This window comes from Hesperophylax consimilis, chromosome 21, assembly GCF_061612785.1.
Source record: "Hesperophylax consimilis isolate HC1 chromosome 21, BYU_Hcon_1.0, whole genome shotgun sequence".
NCBI lineage: Eukaryota > Metazoa > Arthropoda > Insecta > Trichoptera > Limnephilidae > Hesperophylax > Hesperophylax consimilis.
In genome coordinates, this window is record NC_142856.1 from 17,428,254 (window position 1) to 17,446,303 (window position 18,050).

The window sequence follows — 18,050 nt, forward strand, 5'->3', positions numbered from 1 at the left end:
ATATATAAAGTGTTATTTCTTTATGATACTCAGAAAAAAGTACATTTTTCAAAGCTTTGAAATAATTGTAAGCGATTTTTACATATTTTTGACGTTTTCATAAAATGTATATTTAGAAACGCAAATATTTACATATTACAACACAATGCGATAGTGGATTTCATAATCTTTCCAAAACATTTTTAGAATGAGGCTACGTTTCCCAAAACGTGAGTTATGAAGCTTTTAGCAAAACTCGTAAATAACACAAAAATTATCACGTTTTGACAGTTCTCAAAGGAACACATAGTAGATAAAAGTCTTTGTCTGAGAGGTTAAGCAACTGTCTGATATATGATAAGTAGTTCCAATTTTAAAAATTAAAAGTTAATTGAACTTGAATCATAATACTCACTACACGGGAATATTTCGCAATTCTTACCCGTTTACTGCATCAACAACTGAAATTAGCATGTTAGGAATATGGCGGTATTGTAAAATTTTACCGGGAGTTCGAATCTCAGTTGCACCAAAGTCATTTTTCTTTTCTGTTAATTATTATTATTTATTAATATTGTTTTGTTTTTTCTCCATGCAGGGATAGTCTTAAGAAAAATCTGGCCAAATCGGAAATGAGTTATGCGTTGGAATATAATGGTCAAGAGATCCCAGCTGGTGAAGACAGGGTGTGTATAATTTATTTGCATATTGCCGTAATGATATTATTTAATGCAAATCGTAAGAGTGAGTTAAGATTCCTTTTCGTTTCAGATTCTCGATCGCTTGGCAGATATAATGGCGTTTGGAGTTCCGTCTCCTTGCAGCGTCTGCATGGGAGGCCAGCTCGTGCTCGGGACAAGCGGTTACAAGTGCACAGGTACCTTTAAAAAATACAATACCTATAGAATATAGTCATACATGCACAATACAATACATATGATATGATACACTGTCACACATGTGCAATACAATCCATACAATACATAGTGATTTGGTGATTTGACGACCTTTGTGATAGAGCAATAAAGACCATTCAGAATTGAAATTTTGCTTGAAATGACTTTGGCCATGGTAGCCAGTACTTCCCAACCTTTCTCTTCACTGTATCCTTTCCTTCCCCACCCCCCTTCAAGCCTTACAACATACCCCAATTGGGGGTGCTACAGTCCCACTGACTCCCTACAGTTGGTACTACTCTGGTGTGGTTTTCACATAAAATTACGATAATAAAGATTCTTGCTCAATGTGATTTTATAATCCCGCAGGTGACTTGACCGAGTGGACCAAGTGCCAGGCCATGACGCAGACCCCAAAAAGGAATGCATTCAAGGTTCCCGACACTCTCAAGTCCTCGCCGGCCTTTGCTAAATACAAATACAAACCAAAGGCGAGAATCTTCAGCAAGGTTGCGCCCACAGTTACCATCAAGTCTGAAGCAGAGCTGATCAAGTAAATAATACATCCTTATATTTTTAATTGAAGGTAATGGCTCAAATAACTTCATCAAATGTGTTTGCTACATAGAAAAAAGAAGAATGTTAGAAAAGCCATTGATTTGTATGGAAATCAATGTCGCCACTGACTTGGTACCTTTTGGTTCTAGCCCATTTAGCATGCGCTTTGTCTCTCTTACATTTGCCAGATGTGGTACATCGCCATTTGAATGTCATAATTATGGTGACAGTTCAGTCGAGCTTTTCCATTTTGTGACAGATTAAGGCGATGTACTACGTCGTGTAATATTTTAAATTGAGCTGCTATCAATAACACCCCTTACGTAGATGGCGATAAAGTTTAAATTCCCGTTTAACACCATCCGCCTGTTTTGATTTATGCAAGAAAAAAACAAGGCCAAAAAGTGCCTTTTGTTTTATTTTATGGATGTTCAGGCATAAATATTTAATTTTTTTCCAATCATTTTATACATAACTTAATTTGTCACATTATACAATAAAACCATAACCGAAAATGGGTAAGTAGGAGATATTGAACTTTAACCTTTTCACCGCGATCAAATGTACCGAAAATTACACTCGTACGCGGTACTCACTTTGAAAATCAAAACCTACCACTTGAAACAGCTATAAATCTCTTATTTCTAGACAGATTTATGATTTGCTTATCTTAAAAGCTTTATTAGTGCTCTTGAAGTTTGTTGAAACACATAAATAAACAATAAACCGCAAGATACAGATATAATATTATAAACAGTGACCCATCACAAGAAATCAACAAGAACTGTCGCTATCGCATGCACACTGCTATATTGTTTATAGTATTTACTTACCCGGTCTGATGGGATTTGGACCACTGCGCCGATATCATCAAAACACAATTATTTTTATTATTATATCTACTAACAAATAAAGTTTTAATAAAAAGTTAACACGAGGAGAAATATTTATAAGTTTTGTTTTTCATGGTAGTTTCTAAAACATGGCCACACACACACAATGTCACATCGCACTCTGGGCATTTATACTGGGACATTTTCCTTTTTTTAGAAATGGCGCACACTCGGCAGGCTCGGTGAAGTTTTTGAGAATTATTTCCCTTTATTGGGTGGGGCATATGTTTTGCTAATGCCTTAGCAGTTAGTCTCAGAGGTAAATCGTGTGAAGAGCGAGAATGAGGCTCAGATCGGGAAGTTTCATGATATTTTTGCAACAATTGTCGTATTACGGCTAATTGGAAATCTGCTAAACTAACATTTTTATTTGTTATTGATTTAAAAGCTATATGAGAGTTCAATAAATACAGATCAATAATATGGAAGGCCACTTTTTTATACCACTTAATTGTTTTTCGCAGGCAATTAATACTACTTAACATCAAGTCCACTTTGTCAACAGAACCCATACACTTATTATAGTCTAGAACGCACTTGGGTTTCATAATTGGTTGACGAGTTTTCCAATCAACTTTTCCCGTCATGTCCATGGAGTCGTCATGTAAGGTTGTTAGCATGTGAACTTCTCTTTTATCGCACCACTTTAAAGCCAACAGAGGTCCACGATGTTGTGCTTCATTTCACCCTTTTTAAGTTTATTAAATTTTGCCATGCCTTTTCGTGTCTTCCGCACCGTACCACATGCATTGGTTTTGTTAGTATGGAGAAAATCATATAGTTGAGGGCTACTGTACCAATTATCAATAAAAAGATTATGTCCTTTATTTAAATAATCTTGAAGTAGTGTCGTTACTACAGCCCCCGAAACTCCGAGACATTCAGAGTCAGTTATGTCAGTCCCTTCGCCACAATAAATAATGAAGTCTAATATAAAACCCGTCTTCACGTCACACAATACAAACATTTTAATTCCAAACCGGTGACGTTTGGATGGTATATATTGTTTGAAAATTAAACGCCCTTTGAAAACAATTATGCTCTCATCGATGCATAAATTTTCATAAGGTATCAAAGTTTTTTTGAACATTTTTCGGGTATGGTCAGTTAGGATTTTAATTTTGTAAAGTCGGTCACCAGGAATTTGTGTGTCGGGGTTTGAGAAGTGTAACATTCGCAATATAATTTCGTAACGATCCCTAGACATGGTTTTTCCGAAAATTGTACTAGCGAGCAATGGGTCAGTGGACCAGTGTTCTTCGATAGTAAGATGTCGGTTTCTCGTCATTAACATTAACAGTGCAAAAAAAATGTACATTTCTTCGACAGATGTGTCAACCCATTTACGAAGTCTGGATTTTTGGGAAGGTTCTTGTTTTGATATGGTGGCTATGTAATATCGATTAGTTTCGATCACCATTTTTGTCACTATTTCTTTGTTCAAGAAGTATTCAAAAAAGTCAATTTCCGATGAATTACCAGAAAATAAAGTGGACGGATCAAAACCTGACACAAAATCATCAAATTCATGAACTATTGGAATAAATGGACCAGAGGTCCAAGAAGAAAAGCAGTCTGCATTTACGGTATAGTCTAAGTTAGGTGTACGAGAGTCATGATCTTGGCTTGTCCCGGGGGCGTTTATTTCACTGTCACTAACTTCTTCAGTAATTGGTATATCTTGATCATCTTCACTTATTTCTAAATCAGAGTCTATGTCTAAAAATGTTTCATAAATTTCGTCTTCCGTAAGACTGGGGTTTGCCATTTTTAAGGGAGTTCAATTTTGATATATAAACGGTAAGCCTATAAATATAGACAGATATATTACTATTTAGGTTGTCCACAAAATTTAGAAATAAAATCACAAAATAAAGTCAATCAAAAAGTCTTGAGTAAAATATTTTAAAACACGTCACGTCACAAGTTCACAAACAAACGAAAGTCAATCAAAAAGTCTTGAGTAAAATAACTATTTTTAAAACACGTCACGTTACTTAAGTTCACAAACAAACTAATGTATCACAGAAAAATAAATTACTTAAAAAGATTCGCAAAATAGAAATCGGTCAATATTTTACATCGACGCATAAGTCCATCAAAGCAGATTAGATCACCTAAGAAATACTATGGATGACACAACGATTCAGCGGCGCGACATTCAAATGACTGAATGAAGATTTAACGAATCATCGCTTTCACAATGTTTTATGTAAACAATTTATTATATTTTAACCAGCAAACGCCAGATGTCAGTAAGAAAAAGGATTGAACTATTTTTTGGTTCAGTTATCTGCTAAATTCGTGCCGTATTTACGTAGTATCAAGCCGCTAAAGTGAAACGCATGATATGATGCGCGTAGCGTGGGGGGCACGAATTATTTTCGCATGAATTGATGCGCGTAGCGGCGAAAAAGTTAAAGCAGTTTTCATAGGCCTTATACATTATTTCTTTCTGGGCTTATAAAAAGACTTATCTAAAAAATATGCGACTGTTTCAAAGGCCAGGATGTATTCTACTCGCAGTATTTAATTAAAGCATCTGAAACATTTCTAGGTGACCAAATTTTCAAACCAAAAACGCTATATAATGATTTTGCATTACTACGTAGTGCATCGCCTTAACTAACTGTAACATTAAATCAAATATGTATTTTATGACAATTCTGGCTGAAATCCCCCCGAGCTTTACGCAGACTTTTCCTATTCAGATGTAGACAGTAATTTTCCTCTTATTTTGTGAGAGGTAAGGCTCTCATAAAATAAGAGGGGGTTCCATTCCCCACTATCGTCAGCTTCACAACATACCCCAATTGGGGATGCCATAGTCTCACTGGCTCCAGACTGTTGAGCAGTTGGGACTCTTGTGCAGTACTCGTAATAAAAAAAAAATTATACCATTATTGAGGCCTTTTCTGTTGAACAAATTGGCATTTAAATTACAAAAATGCAATAAGCCTGTTTTTGCCGTGTACCCTCCATATGTTAAACTCATGTGTTCACTCTACTTATTATATAAATCAATACCATGTACCTACTTTCTATACCACTGTTAATATGTAACTACAACAAATAGTTAGCACAAGTAGTGCGTAAATAAATATAACATGAAAAATCACGACATATTATAAAATTGTGGGATTTTTGAAATTAAATTAAAGTATTAGTAAAATGTTTGCCTTTCAAAAACAAATACAGTCATTTTTTTGTAATTATTTTTATGACAAATTAGAAAGGGTTCCATGATAACTCAACACAGTGACAATTCAACACACTTTTAAAAAGTGATATAAAGTCATTAGAAACGATGAAAAAAAAAAAAAAATTGAACCTAACCTAACCTACTTAACCCAACCTACTTAACCCAGTTAATAAAGTTTTTGTTTCATCACTTTTCATGACTTTATATAACTTTTTAAAGATGTAATGAATTATCATTGTGATGATTTATCCGGTCACCATTAGAAAGACATCACAATTCAACTTTCGAATGAACTTGAATAATATCTGTCAAAAATTTACATAAAAGAAATACACATTTCAAATATAGTATAAAAATAAAATAATTTTCTTTTTATCGGCCGGTTACTTTATCGCTTGTCTGAATTCACTCAATCATCAGTTCCAATTTTTAATTTATCATGCAGTAATATTTTACATCATGCACAACATCACAGAAATTAATATGTTTAGTATAGATTATTGTTTTTATTCTAGAACGGAAGTAAAAAGACCCGTCCCTCCGCTGAAGAATTTGGATTTCTTTATTTACGGCCTGAGTGCCAAAGAGAAGGAGGCGTTGAAGATTAGAATTTTGAAAATGGGAGGCAACGTTCCCACCAAAAGCAATAAAACTTTAGCCGCCGTAGTGTCCACTGCTAAGGAGATCGCCAAGATGAACGACAAGATGGAGGAATTCAAAGAAGCCGACATACAAGTCATTGAGCCAACCTTCTTCGATGACATCAAAGAAAACGGAAGTGTGGCTGATACCATTGAAATGATACGGGAAAAGAATATTGCCGATTGGGGATCTGATGTAAGTAACGAGCGCTTATTATTATAATATTAATACATATTTATGGGGAGGTAAAGTGTATTATAATTTATTGCTAACAGTATGGAAGATCTACACTCGTGTCTAGGATGAAGAATGAGTTAATGATGAATGTAAGTAAGTCTACAGTCATGGTGTTGAAAAGAAAGAGTACGAAAACAGTGTACAATATAGTTGTGAATGAGGAATACTTGGAGCAGGTGGATGAGTTTGTATATTTAGGAAGTATGTTTACGAGAGATGGGAAGGCTGACAAAGATATTGAACGAAGGGTAAATGTAGGTAACTCCATTAATGGAGGACTGAATGCAGTTGGCGCTAGCAAAAATTTGTCCAAAGAAGCGAAGTTAGCAGTCCACATTGGAGTGCTGGTACCTACCCTGATGTACGCCGGTGAGGCATGGAACTAGACAGAATGCAGTTGAAATGAGATCCCTGAGGCGTATGTGTGGTAAAACCATGTATGACCGTGTGAGAAATGTGGAGATTCAAAATAATGCAAGGCTGATGTAAGCGTGTTGAGTAAGATTAAAAAGGGGATACTTAGATGGTTTGGTCATGTAGAGCGAAGAAAGGAGTTTGTGGACATTTGTGTCCAAAAATGTGAAAAGTCTGGGACACCCGAGGAAGACATGACACGAAGACATACCCCAATGGGGAAACGGTGTGATGGTTAGTTAATAATATTATTGTAGAAAGCAATCACTTTGTGGTTTGATATATTTAATAAAATAAAATACTTTACTCACTTTTCGCTTTACTCACTTTTCGCTTTACTTACTTAGTAATAATTTGTACCCTGAAGATGCTTGGGTAAAGCGAAACTGTTCGCTTCTAAAAATTATTAAAAACTCGTGGTTTTAAAACAAAAAGTATTTTATTTTATTAGTTAATAATAATTTCTTTATTTGAGAATGTCTGGATGTTGGTGCAATCCCATACCATAGAGAGAGTGTAAATACATATATACAAGTAATAATAGTAAGAAACATAATTGATTTTTCTCTTCTTTGTCGCTATTGATCTATAGGGTTGAAGATTCTTGGGCCAATTATCTTTCTCCAATTTGCTTTGATACTGGAATCTGATATCTGATGGGATTCCTGGATGCAACAGTTATTTAAACAACACTTCTTCTGTTATAAAAACTAATTGGGTCTTTTAAATATTTCCTTTCTTTTTTTGGTATTTTTTACTAATATTACGTTTTTAGGTAGGAATGTACAAATTACTAAATTTAATAAGCATGTACATATTTATAATAAGTACATTAAAAAAAATTAACAATCAAACATTTTAATTTTTTATTATATTCGTCCATTTTCAAAATTTTTATTTCCTCTCTTTTTGACAACATATATTTATTTATTATAATATATTTTTAATTTTTCAGAATTTTTTTAACCCTCCAAAACCTATGGTTTAAAATATTTAAATACTCTATTGTAATGTAAAAGTCCCATGGGGGAGCTTACAAACAATTAAATTATATATTTTTTCTAAAATGTGGAAAGTATTTTATTCAGAAAATTATTTTTTTTTTGTCCCCAGCCGAAATCTCGTATTCCACAAGATATAGTTGATGGAAAGTCTATCCCAAAGTCATCTTCAAGTCTCTACAAATCTAAATCTGCATCGGGGCCAAAGAAGATCAAAGTCAAAGGTATCTATTGCATTATTATGCGTATCTACTTGTTAAAGTAAACAAACAGTTTTGCACACTTAATTGACTCGATGCATCTTAGAAGAGCGTACATATAACAATTGTTTGTTTTTAGGTGGCACTGCAGTGGATCCTGACTCCGGACTGGATGATGTGGCGCATGTGTACAAGAGCCGTGATGGAGTGAAGTACTCGGTTGTTCTTGGATTAACTGATATTGTGTCCAAAAAGAATTCCTTCTACAAACTCCAGGTTTTGCGGGACGATTCCAAAAATAAGTACGTTCCTACTAAGTGATAACATCTAAACGTTGACATTTGTCAATTAAAAGTCGTTTCTACTAAGTGATAACATCTAAACGTTGACATTTGTCAATTGAGAATTAGTCGTTTCTACTAAGTGATAACATCTAAACGTTGACATTTTTCAATTGAGAATGAGTCGTTGCTACTAAGTGATAACATCTAAACGTTGACATTTTTCAATTGAGAATGAGTCGTTGCTACTAAGTGATAACATCTAAACGTTGACATTTTTCAATTGAGAATGAGTCGTTCCTACTAAGTGATAACATCTAAACGTTGACATTTTTCAATTGAGAATGAGTCGTTGCTACTAAGTGATAACATCTAAACGTTGACATTTTTCAATTGAGAATGAGTCGTTGCTACTAAGTGATAACATCTAAATGTTGAAATTTGTCAATTGAGAATGAGTCGTTCTCTGATTTCAACAGCTCGGCTGTATTTCCTCTTACAACGTGGGTCTCTTCAAGACCCGTGTTGTTCTTGATGGCAATTTTTGATTCAAGGTTTTCTGTGGGTGACCTCTGTTTCTATTCTTGTTCAGTTAGCTTTGTTTTATTGTAGGTTCTGGCTTTTCCGGTCATGGGGTCGAATCGGCACAACTATCGGCGGTAAGAAAACAGAACCCTGCAGTAGTCTGGGAGAAGCTACAAAGATGTTTGAAAACCTGTTCTCTGAGAAAACAGATAACGAATGGAATTCTGATTTGGGTGACTTCATGAAGGTAAATCTATTTGAATGACTCATCAAATGACTCGTCTCTTTCTTGACTCTCTGTAGTAATGGCTTTTTGGCTCCGCTCTTCAGGTCCCCGGCAAGATGTACCCAATCGACATGGATTACGGTGATGATGAGCCCGTTAAGGCGCTCAGTTTGGACGATCAGAGCAGCAAACTTCCTAAGCCAGTTCAGGGACTGATCCAGATGATATTCGACATCGAGGTCATGAAGAAAGTACTCTTGGAATTTGAGGTTTGTAATGTGATGCATCGTTCGTCAAATTGATTTGAATCGCAGACCAAAGAAAAGATAGTCATCCCCATAAGGGCGAGGGGAACAAACCAATTTGCGAGGAGGTGGCGTAGGCATGTTCCTTTCAATAAATTAATCCAACAGTCTATAGGCAACCCACATTGTAGAATCACTATTAAGTCTTTGAAAATAAAAATCTGCTTATGAATAAGTAGTCCTTTTAACGATGGTGCGCAAATTGCTCCCATATCAGGTGAATAAATGTTCAGCTTGTTTCCAAAATTGAATATTTTGTTACAGAATTTAGTCAGGCTCTTTTACAAATGTTTTGTAATTTACTCATCGCAATAAAAACAAACATGTAAAATATGAGAGAATTGGAAATAAGAAGGAACTTTACTTTAACAGAACATTACTTTTCTGCTTTTTCGCTGTGAATTTGTCGAAGGTCAAAGTACGAATGATGTCATAATTTATTTAAGATATGCTTGAACTTTCTTGGTGCCAAAAAGATTTTCATCTGGTTTGCCTCCAGCTTGTCGAAATGATGTTCTGTTTTTGCATTAGGGCATGTGTATGTCTTTGGTCCGTGAGTTGAATCATTAATATAACTTTGTGTAGAATCTATCTTGTATTTTGTTGAAACATCACTGGTTTGTGCTTTGCCTTTCCAGCTGGATACTGAAAAAATGCCCCTAGGAAAACTGTCTCGCAAACAGCTTACTGCGGGGTACAAGGTTCTCACAGAAGTCCAGAAAATCTTAGGCGACTCTAAGAAGAAAGATAGCAAAAGTAATAATGCTAAAATCATTGATGCTACTAACAGGTAATATTTGCAATTACAGTCTCGAGTTAAATGAAAGAATGAATTTGTAATCCAAAAAGATATCGTTAAGATCTTTTGGTTTTACTTTTTTGCAGATTTTATACATTGATTCCCCACGACTTTGGCGTGGAAAATCCGCCATTGCTCAATGATGAAGAAATGATCAAAACAAAAACGTCAATGCTGGACAACCTGCTGGAACTGGAAATTGCCTACAGCATGATGAAATCAGGTATGCACTATGTATTACAAATAATCTGTTGTTAAGTCCAGTGATAAAATATCCGGCAAAAACATTGGGGCAGGGCCACAATGCCAAAAAATGTTGTGGCCCCCTCTTAAGCGTCCACAAATGATGTTAGAGACGCCTATAGGGACCAGGGACTAACTGAACCACCATTATTACACACTTTCAGTGACTGAGAGGTCACTTGAATATTTTTGATAATATAATAGTGAAACTTCAAGGGTACCTACTGAAAACTAGGTCATTTTTTTCATTTTAGTTTTCAAGTTATTGTGGCGTATTCCTATGTTAATAGAATGTATGAGATCTTCTGTATATTTCGTACCTATGAGACTCAAAATGAACCCGCCAGTGTATCTACTTGTGGCCGGGAAGATTCTATACTCTATCAGACGAATGTGTGTCCTGTATAAGGACCGCGCTATGCCCAGTGGCAAATCAGTCTTACGAGTGAGTTTCATACCAGCGTTCGTCGCTAACTGAGCGGGGCAGATAATCTGATCGCCCCCTCCCGCACCTCACTGCCCACATACACCGCGCTGTGTACTCCTTCACCATAGGCCACAGATCAACCGCGCCCAGCGTTACCCGTTTCTAAAAGGAGGCTACAATCAACCAACGACTCTGTGGGAATCAACAGCGAGCCCATTCGCGCTTGTAACATCTACAGACAAGGTCCACCGCACCTCTGACTTTTTGCTCGCTGTAGCACCTGGCAGACCCATGGTCTTTGCCACCAGTGATGAGCATCACCTGCAAGTCCGGTCTCCGCATTCGAACTACTGACTTCACTTCGCTCCACCACCGTCCATCTCCGCTAATGCAGTGTTGACCATCGGCCTGGGAAATTCACCACTGATAATATCCACCAACTGCGTTGAGCAGAGAGTTGGTCCGGTGTCATCGCTACAACTTCACTGACATTCAATAAACAATGTGATATTACACACCAACCCCAACGGATCAACAAATAAAACTTATTCATGAAACTTCTTACTTTTAAACCTTGTGTTACCTAACCTAACCTTCTTGTTTTCCATCTAGCATTTCTTCTGCCTCAAAACATACCCCAAATTGGAGTTTCCATTGCCGTGATCCCACTAACTCCGGGCAACGCAGCTTCCAACTTATTAAAAAAACGTGTCATTTTCAGAATTGGAACTTCTTGTGACGAGTTTTTTTTAATTATTATTTATGTTCATTTTGTACCTACCTACCTATAATGTATTAGTTTTTTACAAGTTGTAGAGAAAATCTTTGAGTTTTAAATAGGATGGCAACTCGGTAGAAGACGCATCTTGTTATAACGAAACGTCATAACAAGATATAATCGAAACACTTTGGTTTAAATTTCTTAGAGTTAATCTTGACAAGTAAAGTCAGATTTTTCAAGGGTCTGCACTTTTCATTTTCAAGAAAGTGTTAATTACTAGGTAACTAACTAGATTTACTAAAGATGTTTATTCAAAAGGTAAATTTATGATCGACTAATTTGTCAAGAAAAAATGATAAATTTGTTGTAAATAAAATTGACAATATTTGTTTTGGAAAAGCGTTGACCCTGATACAATAATATTTTATAAATTCTTTCTACTTCACAAATCTTACAATAATTACAATATCCTGTGATTTTTCACGGGTCTAGTAATGTACTAATTTGTATATCCCATGCGATTAACTAAATACCCGTTGTTTGCAGGATCTGATGCTTCCGGCAGCCCACTGGACGCGCACTACATTCAGCTTAAGACTGAGATCTCGCCTGTAGATCTCGGCAGTCCCGAATACCAGATGGCCATGAAATACGTGCAGAACACGCACGCTTCCACTCACAGTGGCTACAAATTAGAAATATTGCAGGTGAGCTTGTTTAACCTTTTGAACGCGTTAATTTGCTCCGTTTTATCTATACCCATGCGCGGTACATATTTTCAAATACCTATGCACGCAATTAAATGTCAAATTATAGCATTCTGGCATGATTTATTGGACTATATAGACAGAACAGACTATTCTCTACAATATGATAACAAATCCTCGTGTGTCAACACTCTTAGATGTTTATAAAAACAAAATCATAAAATTTCATACAAAGACGTACCGTATCTTTTAAATGTGGTCCCGCCATTTACTCGGCGTGTGTGTACTTAGGCCACTGCGTTGATAGACACAAGTGGGACACCATGAGCACTAATCATTTTTTGTTATGAAAACTTTTTCTAAAACTGGACACTTAAATTTTATGTCACTTAATATAATAACAAATTTGAACTAACGCCATCCGTTGATAAAATTGTAAACTATAGCACTCGAAGGCGCAAAGAGGCTAACTTGATTATCGATGTTTTTTAATGAAATACAATTTTATATTCGAGAAATTCTTGTAGATGTCAGCATCGTGATAGTACTACGAATGTTCAAGCGAGCGGGAAATAAATTTATGTCAAAAGACCGCTGGAATATCGGCATTCAAAGTTTCCGTATCAACTGTTGATACAGCCGCGTGTGAGTATGGACTTTTTGCTGTAACAACAGTTGATACGGCCGCGTGCAAAGAGTTAACAAGATTATTTATTTTATTTTGAACATTACAAACCACTACATTGCAAAAGCTATAAAGAACTATTTGGCATAGTGAAAATATAAACATAAAACATATTATACAAACATACACAAACTCCAACGGCTCGGAGGGCTTTGAAGCAGAGAATGGACGGTTATCTCGAGAGTATTTCCTCCTGGAGTAAAAATAATCTCGTCGAATTTAATGTTTCAAAGACCCAATCCTGTCTGATTACGTCTAAAATGGATCCAAATGATAATCTAGTCTCCTTCAACGGAAGCAATCTTCCGAACAGGCCTTCCATTGATATGCTTGGTGTAACTATAAGTGACCAGCTCAGGTACGGGGGCTCCATCGAAGCCAGAAGTTGGCCTCTCAGAAGCTGGACGTACTGTACAGGGCCCGCAGATACTTTAATAGTACACAACTGCTGACCCTGTACAAATCGCAAGTGCGCCCTACTGTCGAATTTGGCAGCCATCTCTGGTCCGGAGCCCCTAAATACCTGAAAAAAACCCTTGACTCTGTGCAGAAATGGACGGTCCGTTTGATAGATTCCCCAATCTTAACAAACGGACTGCAATCTTTAGAGCACAGGCGTCAGGTAGGTATGCTGTCCTTGTTCTATCGGTATTACAATGGAAGATGCCCTGAGGAACTAGCGTCATTGATCCCTTCGGCACCGGTGCGTAGTCGGGATACACGCCAAACGCGCGCCCAACATTTGTACACAGTCGACATTTGTCACATGAGAACGGGTCGCTTCTACGATTCGTTCTTAAGTTCAACTGCTCGGCTGTGGAATGAACTGCAGGCCTCTGTGTTTCCTCCCTCCTACAACATGGGACTCTTCAAGACCCATGTTCACTCCTTCCTCTCCACAAAAAGACCCTCCACACAGCATCCCCAAAGATGACATAGGCCCTGAGGGAAATTATTTTCTTCAGGGCCTCCTGTGTGGAGTTAATATAAAAAAAATACCTGTGGGGAAAAGGGTTATATCTTACCACGTAAATATGTATGTTAGTCATAAATCTCTAGTTTAAGCCGTAGTTTAAGTCATATTAGCAGTATTGTGTACGGCACTAGTTAAAAGTGGTTCCATGATAACTCAACACAGTGACAATTCAACACACTTTTAAAAAGTGATTTTAAATATTCAACCCAACCTAACCTAACCTACTTAACCAAGTTAATAAAGTTTTTATTTCATCACTTTCCATGACTTTATATAACTTTTTAAAGATGTGATGAATTATCATTGTGATGATTTATCCGGTCACCGTTAAAAGTATTAGTTGTAATTGTAAGCCACTGGTTATAAGTCACTAGCTATCCAACTTAGTTATAAGCCACTAGTAATAAGTTATTAGTCTAAGTGATAGAAATAGATTAAATGCATAAATTATGTTGTTAAGTGCCCTTGAGGCGATTTTCTCATGAAAACGGTGCTATACAAATAATGCAATCATTATTATTAGATTTTAAATTAAACAACTTTTGCACGTTGTTCCACTTATTTATTGCACACAGTTAAAGATTAAAAAATACTTTGTGCTTGAATTTGTAGTAGGACATAAAATATAAATTATACTAAACATTTATTCACAGAGAAGAAATCATTGGTTATACAAACTTTGGAGGATTGGTAATCATCGCCAGTTTAAATGGGTTGTTGGCTAAGGGGGTATTTCACTATCTCTGATTATGTTCTGACCAAGCACTAATCCGCGGAATAGTCATTTTTTCGTTTTCACTATATCTGAATAACGCTAACGCTCGGGTTAAAGTTAGATTTGACTAATCAGTGCTCGAACTTCACGTTAGGCGCTATTCCTCGAATCAAAGATGGCGTCAAAACATTCCGAGTTTAACAGCTGAGAAGTGAGTCAAATTTTGTAGAATGAATTTGAATGCTTGTATGATCCATCCTGAATTATTTGATTGTGTTCAAAATAAGAAACAATGTATTAATTCGACACGAATCTATCTAAAATGACCTGATAATCAACATAACATAACCAAACAAATGCACACTTCGCGGTGTGCCGACTGTGACGCATGACAGCCGTGGCAGTAGATGGAGTAACTCAAACATTTTGCGATGTTGCCAGACTATTTCGAGTGTTATCTATCCGGAAGCTAGAAACAATGGTGAAACGGTCGCCGTTGAATAACGAAGTTATTCTGATCTTTAAATCCAGCCAACGGATAGCTAGTCAGATATTTAGCCCGACATAGTGAAATACCCCCTAAATGATTCTGCGGTTCTCCAATCTAGATGATAACATTTCCAGAATACATAACTCACATTGTTAGATCATATTTTTTTTACAAACTTGTGCTTCTTATCATTGGGAATTTATTTTATGAGGTGTTTATTAGTATCGCCCTGATGAGCCCATAAATCAATATTGTACCTTATATTTTTATCTTTCTGTATGAATTACAGCACAATAACGCACTTGGAATATCATTTGGCTGTGTTTTTCTTAAATTTTAACTAGCTCCGGTTTTTAGAAATCAGATTTAGATAGTAATTTTCCTCTTTTTTGAAGTGTGCAAAATTTCATCAAGAAGTATCGAAATTCTGCTGCTTTAAAGGGTGGGAAATGGGGATGGGGGTGGTTTTTTGAAATCTTATGTAGACGGTGACCTTCCTAATGTTATAAAGGTCAAGTGTGCAAAATTTCATCAATTGGAATAAAACTGTAGATTTATATTAAAAAAGCACGGTCAAGCCGCCCGCCCGCCTGCCCCAGACACTTATATTTATATATATATGTAAATAATTATGATAGGTTATGACATTGCACATAATACTCAATCATGCTGGAATATAATTTAAAAAAAAACTAATTTGTATGTGGAAAGCACAATATTGAAATGGTAAAATTGGTTATTTTCAGCTATTCAAGGTGAACCGAGAAGGCGAGGATAAGCGCTTCAAGCCCTTCCGGAAGCTGCCCAACCGCAGGCTTCTGTGGCACGGCTCCCGAGTCACCAACTTCCCGGGAATTCTGTCTCAAGGTCTGTTACTTCAACTTGAATTTTCCCAGCAAATATACTCGAGGAAGGTTGCATGAACTATTCCACCATGACGAGGTAAGGCTCTTGACTAATCCGGATCGCCGGAGGTCGCCGGTTCAAATCCCGGAAAGTGCAAATTCTATTTGATTAATGTTTACAAAAACGCTACACAATTACCTCATACAATTGATACTACTAAATTTCAATAATACATAAATGAGATCCTCAGCATGGGATCTCCCAGTGAGGATATCATTATTTCTATTTGGTACAAAAAAGGAAGATAGTAAAAAATTTATAATTATTATTAATAATATTGATTACATTAAATAAATTAGCTCGGCACTTTAGTTTGCCGTATTCTGTTATATTTACTGCCTTAATGAGATTGTGCTAACAATGTTTTTGGTTTCCAGGATTGCGTATAGCGCCCCCTGAGGCCCCCGTCACAGGCTACATGTTTGGAAAAGGCATTTACTTTGCTGACATGGTTTCCAAGTCGGCCAACTATTGCTGCACCGATGTCAGCAGTCCCATCGGTGTCATGATGCTGTGTGAAGTGGCGCTCGGAGACATGTAATATACCCTTCTCTTTCACTACCACCGAGTAAACTGCCGATTGCCACTACTCACTAGTTTCTGACCTCGTGATTAAAAGGCAGATCAATTTGAATAGTGTGGACCATCGAATGATTTGCCCCTAAACTTCGCAACATACATACGAGAGAGGTCAACCAATCAGACTTGGCTGACCCAAGGCATATTTTAACATCCAGCTAATTTATGACTTAGCTAAAGAATGTTAAAATCTCTTCATTATTTTATGCGAAAGTTAACTTATGCTTTGTGTCAAAATTCTTGCAAGTTTTGTAATTTATAACCGTTTTGGTAAAATTAAATATCTTCAAAATAATGCTTACCAGTATTGTTGCAATTCAGCTTTCAGTGTGGCAAATTACTAAAAACAATGTATTTTTGATTGGTGGCTTGTGACTTAGGCGTACTAGAGAGCTAAAATTAAGAGAAATAGAAGTTGTCGTAAACGAAAGCGATTTTTTATATTTTTCGAAAATTCAGTTTTTTTATGAAGATTTTCAAGAAATCAAACTGAAAATCTTCATACAAATAACCGAATTTCGAAAAAAAAATTGTTTTGGTCCAAACATCAATAATGTCGAATTTTTCAAACATAGCACTCAAAAGTCATGAGCCCCTTACTGGTAGTTGTACTTATTGGGGCTATAAATTTTTTTCACTATGTTATCGATATTAAGAATTAAAAATAATAAATAATGGTTTCAAAAAAACCAATATATATAAATTTGCACGCTTAAAAACTTTTTCCGATGTCTAACGATAATATTTTTATCACAAAATGTTTATTTCATTTTCAAGGCACGAACTGACCAGTGCTCACTACGTGACCAGCCTTCCTCCTGGCAAACACTCGGTGAAGGGCTGTGGGCGCACGGAGCCCGACAGCAAGCAGGACCTGGTGCTGGACTGCGGCACTGTGGTGCCACTGGGAACCCCCATCAACAAAACCACCAAAACCTCGCTTCTATACAACGAGTACATTGTTTATGACGTCGCCCAAGTCAATGTCAAATACTTGTTCCAGATGAAATTCGTTTACAAGTTTTAATTTTTTTTGTTATTCCATTTGTTAATTATCTAATTTACAACAGTTTTTTTTTAATGTCTATTCCACTTTGTTACCCAATTTTCAATGACTAACATTTTTTTTTATTTGACATCTATTCCATTGTGTTACCCAATTTCAATTGTTAACATTTTTTTTTACTTTAATGTTTATTCCATCGTGTTACCAAATGTTCAGTGGTTAACAATTTTTAATTTGATGTCTGTTCCATTGTTTTACTCAATTTTCAATTATTGTCAACATTTTTTTTATTTTCCTTTTTCAATAATAATTTGTGCACATATAATGTGTATAAATTTTGTGTTACCCAATGTTCAGTACATAAAGAATTTTTATTTTTTTATAATAGATTTTTACCATGTTCAATACAATTTTATTGTTTTGTGATTATTAAAGTT

The 18,050-nt window shown here is 36.0% G+C and overlaps 1 protein-coding gene across 1 annotated transcript in view; it reads left to right on the top strand.

Annotated features, from left to right (window-relative positions):
- The window catches only part of Parp1 (Poly-(ADP-ribose) polymerase), a 34,880-nt gene extending 16,830 nt beyond the window's left edge, over nucleotides 1-18,050 (top strand). The window contains exons 6-19 of the mRNA XM_089644508.1: nucleotides 578-665; nucleotides 751-856; nucleotides 1,245-1,428; nucleotides 6,044-6,365; nucleotides 7,935-8,046; nucleotides 8,162-8,324; nucleotides 8,916-9,075; nucleotides 9,159-9,323; nucleotides 9,998-10,149; nucleotides 10,245-10,381; nucleotides 12,096-12,256; nucleotides 15,869-15,989; nucleotides 16,406-16,565; nucleotides 17,385-18,050. Coding sequence (XP_089500634.1) covers nucleotides 578-665; nucleotides 751-856; nucleotides 1,245-1,428; nucleotides 6,044-6,365; nucleotides 7,935-8,046; nucleotides 8,162-8,324; nucleotides 8,916-9,075; nucleotides 9,159-9,323; nucleotides 9,998-10,149; nucleotides 10,245-10,381; nucleotides 12,096-12,256; nucleotides 15,869-15,989; nucleotides 16,406-16,565; nucleotides 17,385-17,634 — 2,281 coding nt within the window. The 3' untranslated portion in view covers nucleotides 17,635-18,050. The remainder of the gene's footprint in view (nucleotides 1-577; nucleotides 666-750; nucleotides 857-1,244; nucleotides 1,429-6,043; nucleotides 6,366-7,934; nucleotides 8,047-8,161; nucleotides 8,325-8,915; nucleotides 9,076-9,158; nucleotides 9,324-9,997; nucleotides 10,150-10,244; nucleotides 10,382-12,095; nucleotides 12,257-15,868; nucleotides 15,990-16,405; nucleotides 16,566-17,384) is intronic.